Here is an 8608-nt window from a genome sequence, read left to right on the forward strand (position 1 = left end):
ACAATGTTCAGCAAACAATTTTAAAAATCTGTCTTTCAGTAGCAGATCAGGTAATTCTTATTTTCCCGGTGAACTCGTGATTTTGCTCAGTCGTTTAAATAAGCTATTATTTCCACAGCACCTAAAGGCAACTTCAAACCCTCGAGGACATTGAGGAAAGTTTTAAAAAGGAGCTCACTTTGTGCGTTTACCTCCGCAGACTGGCTCTCATTTCGACACACACATAATCGGCGTGGACAGACTGTCACGAGAACCGCTCATTTGAAACCAATTCACATTACTGCTAAAAATAAAGGAGGGCTAATTGACTCCGGCCAACCTTCGGTGACGCGGCCCACACGAGCGACGCATGCGCAGTGCCGCCGGCGTCGCACAGCACCATCAGTAGGAGCAGGACCAGCGAGAGCCGCCGGGGAGAAGGGTGCCGTCGTTGTTTATTTTACGCAATATAAACTTTTCTCGCAATGTCGGGTTTCGACAGTAACCCTTTCGCTGACCCAATGGACGTAAATCCCTTCCAGGTGAGTGTTGGTTGGTTTCTGTCCGCGAATCGAGTTTCAGAAGCTTTTCGTTTTCTGGTGTAAAGTGAATACAAAGATATGCTCTAACAAAAACCTGTTTGGTTGGTTGCTGGGTTTGGCCTCAGCATTTCCTGGCTAAGAATCGCCACTGTTAAGTGTGACACGTTTCAATGCGCTTATAAACATTTTTACGTTAAAACTGTGAATATTCGCTGGAAGTGTGCTCTGAGCTCACCTGCGCAGGTGAGCAGACCCGAGAACAGGTGCCTGCCATTAACCGGGAGTTCTCTTTTACAAGCTATTCATAGATGACACCATTAACTAGAAACCCCAGTAGCAAGCCAGTGACGCTGCTTTTAACTTTATAGATAGTTTTGTTTCTTTGTATATTTTTTTGTTGTTGTTTGTTTATGTTTTACAGACCAGTGTTTTTTTTTTCTTTGTTTGTTTTTTTTAGGTCTTATAGACCTAGGAAGTAATGCTTATGAATCCACACGTCTTTGACATTTTAACTTAAGAAATGGATGCTTAATCTTTATTCACACACACACACAAACTGTAATTTAACTGAAACAAATGTGGTCCAGGGCAAAGAGTGTTATTAACAGATAATCTGGTGAGAGAAAATTCAGTGTTCAGGTGCTGCTCCTCCACTGGATGGGACACTCCTATAATTCCACAGTTGGCACCACATAAACGCTGAACAGTCATGGATTCTCAGTGTCACACCTTACAGTGTGTTTGATCTTTTTTTTTTTTCTCTTCTTCCCAGGATGCTTCAGTCACACAAGCCACCAGCAGAGTCAATGACAACGTCGGGGATTACAACCCATTCTCTTCACCGGAAATGGTCAGCCTTTGTGTCTTTAATGGAACTGCTCATATCATAGTGTGATATGATATTCAGCAGGAACCAAATCCTTTGGTTTTATGAAAATATATTTGAAAAGAGATATTGCTTCAACTTTTTTTACAGGGACAGCACTCTGGGACGACAATCCCTATCTCTGCTGCACCCTCTCAACCAGCTGTACTACAGACATCTGTGGAGCAGAACCCAAAAGTGAGTGAGACGAATGCATTTCAGCGTGTTTAAATAATGAGATCAGACAACATTAACTGATTTAAGTTACGTTTTCAAGAAATGCAAGTCAGGACACTACCATGCAAAGAAGAATGAGTTTTTTTTTTTTCTTTACTTGGTCGATTGTAGCTTGAGTGGTAGAGTGGGTCGCCTGCTAATCGGAAGGTCAATGGGCCAATCCCTGACTCCACATTTGCATTCCTGTGAAAAGATACTGATCCTTGAGTGCCCCCCGATGCATCCACTGGATCGTGTGTGTGTGTGTGTGTGTAAGCACTTAATCATGAATAATGTATAAATGTGTGTGACTGGATGAATGAGAGGTATAGTAGAAAGAACTTTGAGTGGTCAACTGAGTAGAAAGTCTGTATCCAAGTCCTGGTCCAGTTCATACATAAACAATGCTAAGAAATGCTTCTCTACAACCCACACACTTGCACTCTGATTGGTGCATCACAGGTAATTCATTTAAGGTTCAATGTCTTGCTCAAGGACACTTTGGCACACAGATTTGATTGGTGGAGGATCTAGCCAACGACCTGCTGGTAGACAATCTGGTGCACATCCTGAGCTGCCCCAAAAGTCATCACATTTTACTGCAGGGACCATCTAGCTTATCACTGCAAGAAAGCAGCACTTTGTATGGTTATTTTAGTGCAGTACATGTATGAGGAAATTGTGTTCAACAATGCTGAAGACAGTATTAAGATGCAGGTCTGCTATCACGCATCAGGCTAAAGCAGCTGCTGCCCAGGCTAACCTGATCAAACAGCAGGAGGAGCTGGAGAGGAAAGCAGCAGAGCTGGAGCGGAAGGAACAGGAGCTAGAGAACAGGAGGCAGGCAGGCAGCGCATCGAACCCCGGAGGTAAGTGGCTGCAGGTATTTGATGTAGTTGTGTTGAGTATGTGTTAAGTCTTAAATGATAATAAGGTTTTTAAATCTTTTCCTGTCAGCTAAAGAGAACAACTGGCCACCTCTTCCAAGGTTCTTCCCTATAAAGCCCTGCTTTTATCAGAATTTTGAGGAGGAAATCCCCGAGGACTACCGCAGGATGTGCAAGAGAATGTACTACCTCTGGATGTGTATGTACCCCTGATTGTAGCATTTTATATGCCAATCACTGACCTAAAAGGATGGTATAGTACATCAGATCTCAGCTTTTAATATGCTAAATTTAAATATGTATCAAGACTTTCCACTCATACTTTTGCTGAAGTTCTTACTTTTTTCTTTACAAATGAATCATGATGAATCAACTTGATCCATTACAAGATACTAGATTGTTTAAAGTCACAATTGCTGCACTAAAACGTCGAGAAATAATTTATTTACCTCACATTTGGGAAATTAATTTGTTACGAAGGAGATGATAATAACAATAATAAAGACACCATTCATGCCTATTAGTTTAAAAGTGCACAGAGTTTGGTTCACCGGCGCTTTTTATAAGCAGTGTTGTATTATAAGTGTATGTCTGCGTCACTGGTTTTCTTTTGCACCTCTCCAGTCCACAGTGCCACTCTCTTCCTCAACGTGCTGGCCTGCCTGGCTTGCTTCACCATTGACAGTAACTATGGCGTTGACTTTGGTCTGGCTATTCTTTGGTTCATTCTGTTCACCCCTGTGGCCTTCGTCTGTTGGTACAGGCCGGTCTACAAGGCCTTTAGGTATGCTGTGTCACTGGTATTGTTTACACTTATGAACTTTAATACAAGTCTTCAAACTGTAAATGACCTCCAGACTCATTTTTATGACTTCATGCGATTGTGAAACTTATTATCTCTATTGTGCAATATGTCAGCAAACCAGTGAGCACCTTCGCATTAATAATGTGTCCCCTTTTTTCCCCTCCATAGGTCTGACAGCTCTTTCAGCTTCTTTTTCTTCTTTTTCGTCTTCTTCTTCCAAGTGGCAGTTTACATTATCCAAACTGTGGGGATTCCCCATTGGGGCAACAGGTCAGTGCGATTTATTTTCTTTTTCTTTTTTCCTACACTACCTGAACGTGTGGTGGAAGTGCACCAAGATTCTGTTTTTCATTGCATGCTGCTTTGGGATACATTCAGTGTGCATGGACCACCACATTTCTTCATTCACACGTGTTTGTGTGTGAATTCTTCTCCTGTCTCTCCTCTATTGCATTTCTTTGACAGATTCCTGCTGCCCTAATAAATCTGGGTTGCTGCTTTGTAAGTGTGTGTAACTTTTATTTTGGGAGTTCTTTTCTATCATGTATAAAGCTCCTCAGGTTTCCATGTGTCATTTTTACAAACTTCATGCTTTACATTTGGTATCTGGTTGTTTGTGTATTTCTCTTTAATCCACAAAAAAAGAATTTCAGTGTACTATAATAATTACAGAGAAAATGTGAAATTACACCTTTTTTCCTCTTGCATGTTTCTGGTTTTGACAGTGGATGGATAACATCAATCACCATCATCAAGACGAACCTGGCTGTGGCTGTGGTTATGATGGTAGTGGCTGGATTTTTCACTGTAAACTCTGTGCTGGCTGTCATCCTGCTGAAAATGGTACGCAAAAGTAAAACTTCTGTTTACATATCGTATTTTTATAGGTAATCTGATTACTATTTTATTATGAACCTGTCAGATTCAATATAATGTATCTTGATGAACTGAATAACCCTAAGCCAAGTATTTTAAACATGTTTTAAAATGGTAAATGGCCTGTATTTATATAGCGCTTTACTAGTCCCTAAGGACCCCAAAGCGCTTTACATATCCAGCTTTACATACCCATTCACACACACATTCACACACTGGTGATGGCAAGCCTACATTGTAGCCACAGCCACCCTGGGGCGCACTGACAGTTGTCGATGACTTATACTGCGTACATATATAAATGTTATTTTTTCTCATTTATATCTGGAAGCTACATCAAAGACAAACTAAACATCAGGTGGTGACAAAAACTTTGAACAGCTTCAGAGGAAATTTTCAAACCAAGTGTGTGTGCTGAATGCACTTACTGTACAGACTTACCTCCATGTAGAAATTCCAGGAGTGTCTTTTGGTTTTTAAAGACAATAATTAATTAGAAAGTGGACACAATATTTCATCTTAATGCAAAAAAGGGGGGGGGGGGGGAACAAAAACAACCGTTAAAAAAAAGTCTGTTCCTAGTCTCCACTAGATATCTATTGTATTTTCAGATATCCTCCTCACTAACAGATCAACAGAGGTGTGGACTCGAGTCACATGACTTGGACTCGAGTCAGACTCGAGTCATTAATTTTATGACTTTAGACTTGACTTGAAAAAATGTTCTAAGACTTGTGACTTGACTTAGACTTTTACACCAATGACTTGGGACTTGAATTGGACTTGAACCGGTTTACTTGAAAAGACTTGATATTTTACCCCAAATATAAAATTTAACATGCATATTATATAGAGATTGAAAATGTGACGTCATTCACGGGTAGAACCGCAAAGGATTCTGGGAACTCGTGGCAAGAGGTACTAGCGCACGCAGGCTTTCAATTAAAATCAGTCACACAGCGATAAAAAGAAACACAAAAATGTCAAGAAGCTGTTGTATTATTAACTGCAATAGCCGGTCGCATGACAGCCACGGGAACCCGACGGGTAAAGAGATCGGTTGTTATCGGATTACGACGTTTAAGAGAAATTGTTCGAGCCATGTTTCCGAAGTAACAAACAGGCGACGGATGGCCTGGATTGCAGCCATTCAAAGATCAAATATAACGTCCCAGAACACTCCAGCTCACAGGTTAGTCTGCTCCAAGCATTTACACAAAGGTCAGTGTTTTTTAGTAGTTAATACGTCATTTTCATAACATAATTAGTGATATAGGTTACAAGCAAGTCTGGCGCTGAACAGAAATTGTCGCGCTATGCTCCTTTATTTATTGTGCATAAATAGTGAATTGTCCTGACACAATATTGCGTTTCGCTTCTGTTATTATGGTACATTGACAAAAACATATACTTTTATTCACAGAATAAAACAGGTTTTTTGTATCACTAATTGTCCAGTGCGATTACAGCATACAATATTATTGTCACTGCTACATTTCTGTAACGCATACCAGAAATTATTTCTACTACTAATTAATTACCGTTGAGCTCAAAGGTCCTATTAATAAACGGTTAACGAATGTGTATTTATGAAGACTATTTGTGAGACTGGTAAACTTATGATACGTACGATGGTCTTTCGTTCTACACGGTGCATTTCAAGGTCCTGCACCCATCCGTCGGTAAACTGTACCTGGGCTTGTTGCAGTGACCTGAAGTTACTAAACTTCATGAGTGTATGCACTCACAAGAACCGTATAATTATAAATATGCATATAAATATGCTACGATGAGATAGCTGACTTCATCTAACTAGCAAATGTTGTCCAGGCTACGTTGGTGATGCAGTTTTTTTTAATGTGTATGATATTTTTGTCATGCGATTTTAAAGCCGGTCCTACAACCGCATCCAAGAATGACATGCAGCTTATCTCAGAACTGTCGGTGAAAATTATTCTTGGAGCTAGGTTTAATTGAGCTGCATTCTAAAGAGGTGCAATTTCACAATTTGTGTATATTTTCTAAGTTCACTATTTTGTCATGTGTTGAGAAAAACACAGATTTAAAAATTACATGGTCTAATATTTACATTTAGCATAACTGCAACATGCTTTTTTTCGGTTTTTTTAATGACTCGAAAGGACTTGAAATTCAAAATTTCAGACTTGTGACTTGACTCGGACTTTTACACCAGTGACTTGAGACTCGACTCTGACTTGCCTGACATTACTTGAGACTTGACTTGAGACTTGAGGATAAAGACTTGAGACTTACTTGAGACTTGCAAAACAATGACTTGGTCCCACCTCTGCAGATCAATGAAACTGAACTCATGAGCTCCTTTGTAGACATAAGAACCATGGACCGAACCTTACAGGAACCAGCAGGTTAAACACTGTTTCATCATTTGATCTCCTGTCATTGTTTAAAATATTCTGTCTTTTCCTATCATCCTAGGTCCACTCTAAATACAGAAACACAGGTGCCAGCTTCACCAAGGCCCAGCAGGAGTTTTCACAAGGTGTCCTGAGCAACCGAACTGTCCAAAATGCTGCTACCTCCGCTGCCCAGGGAGCCTTTGGCAGGAGCCAAAATTAGTGTGATTTCTACAAGTTTTGTGTCTCTGGCTATTCTCTTTTCTGACCAGCATACCGGGCTACCCACGTCCCAACATTATGCAGTTGGTGTAAAGGAATTTTTAGGGAAAAGGGCAAAAAGCAAGTAACTTATGAGTAATATACCAAGTGGGGTGTCTCCATTCTCCATGTCCACTAAAAAACTAAATAATAATAAAGATTGTGTAATTTAGGAAGATGTGTGCTAAAGACATAGTCATCTTCCAAGAATAGGAACCTACCCTCAGTTAAACTTTATTTGTATAGCACCTTTGATGAAGGACAGTGCAATTCAAAGAGCTTCATAGATGATTGACGAACTGATAATGAGATGGTACATTAATTTAAAAAAAAAAAAAAAGGTAAAAAGATTATAAAATGCAAAAATAAAATGGATGGAACTTGTAAAGACCTGCACAGATCTCATCAGCATATGTCATATTCATTTATGCTTTAGAGAAATGTCCAGTAGGAAATCTGAAGCTGGGGTTTAGATAGAGAGCAAGGTGAGGCCGCCACACAAATAAAATTGTAACATTTCATCACTGCATCGCTATTGAAAGCATTTAACAGAGTAGACTAAAGAGATACATGTGAGATAATCTGCAATACAAGAAACACTGATTTAAATCCAGTATTTCTTAAAGATCCTGGTTAAAAAGTATCAGGATTTTTTCCTGCTAATGTAGGAATGACATACTGAGGCTTGAAATATAAACTCTTTGTCCAAGGTTGGATTCTCACTTGACACGAGAATGTTGTTTTTTTTGTTTTGTTTTTTTTTCCCCCATCTGTGAACAATGGATCTACAAAATGTTTTTCACATTACAGCAGCATACAGAACCTTGCAGGATAACTGTCCTGACTATAAGTGCATTAATACCGATAATACACTTTATGCACAGTGTCCTGTAAAAGTATAAATGATAATAAATGCATACTGTTACATTACTGTGCAGTTTGAACGTTGATCTCCAAATTTGATGTTTTGATGTGTATATGACAATAGGATGAGCTGCTGATGATGGGAAGGTGATGGGATAAAGAGGTCATTTGTACTGTTTTATCTGCTTACTGATATTTCTTTTTAATGAAGTGAGGCTTAAAGCTGTTCTTGAAGCAAATGAAGATGTTACCTTTTAATTCATGTTAAGAAAACTTGGCATAATACAGAGACTTGCTGTGATTAAAATGAAAGGGGGGGGGGGGTACTGGTTTATTAATGTAAAGTTACTGGAAGTATAGAATTTGAATGTATTTACATGAAAAGTGCATTAATGAGTAGAAAGAACAATATTTTTGACTTTGTGTCCATGGTAGTTTTACTGTTTTTCCTGTCTGCACCTTGTAATTAGGTTTGAGTGTTTCCTCTCTCTCTCTCTCTCTCTCTCTCTGTGTGTGTGTGTGTGTGTGTGTGTGTGTGTGTGTGTGTGTGTGTGTGTGTGTGTGTGTGTGTGTGTGTAAAAAGTATATAAACACTGTATACTCCCAATCTGATGTTTGTACCTCAGTGCCTTTAAACAGAAGTAACATACAAATCTTTGTGTGACCATTCACGTTCAAGACTTTTAATGCCCTGTTTTATCTGTAGCCTGTGGAACAACTGGTGAAGTTTTCTTGTGATCAAAATGTGTTAAGATTATGTAAATATTAGTGACTTATTTAAACATATTTACTGCTGGGGTATGCATTGGAAATTGATTCTCAATCTTAACATTCAATAAACTGTACTGTCTATAAAATTCTGAATTGAAGTCTTGGAAGTGGTCTTCTTAGAAGTGTATTATTATCTATCAAAAGTGGTCCAAGGATGGAACAGGGGT

General features: G+C 39.2%; 1 protein-coding gene across 1 annotated transcript; it reads left to right on the plus strand.

Moving 5' to 3' along the window:
* Positions 1-290: 290 nt before the first annotated feature.
* scamp2l (secretory carrier membrane protein 2, like) lies at positions 291-8239 on the plus strand. Its single transcript, XM_004557989.6, has 9 exons — positions 291-521; positions 1294-1371; positions 1498-1584; positions 2339-2471; positions 2560-2688; positions 3114-3273; positions 3463-3564; positions 4020-4137; positions 6628-8239. Exons 1-9 carry the CDS (start codon positions 465-467, stop codon positions 6766-6768), a joined length of 1005 nt encoding a protein of 334 aa, XP_004558046.3. The 5' UTR covers positions 291-464; the 3' UTR covers positions 6769-8239.
* Positions 8240-8608: the final 369 nt, after the last annotated feature.

Source organism: Maylandia zebra, linkage group LG1 (assembly GCF_041146795.1).
Source record: "Maylandia zebra isolate NMK-2024a linkage group LG1, Mzebra_GT3a, whole genome shotgun sequence".
NCBI classification, from domain to species: domain Eukaryota; kingdom Metazoa; phylum Chordata; class Actinopteri; order Cichliformes; family Cichlidae; genus Maylandia; species Maylandia zebra.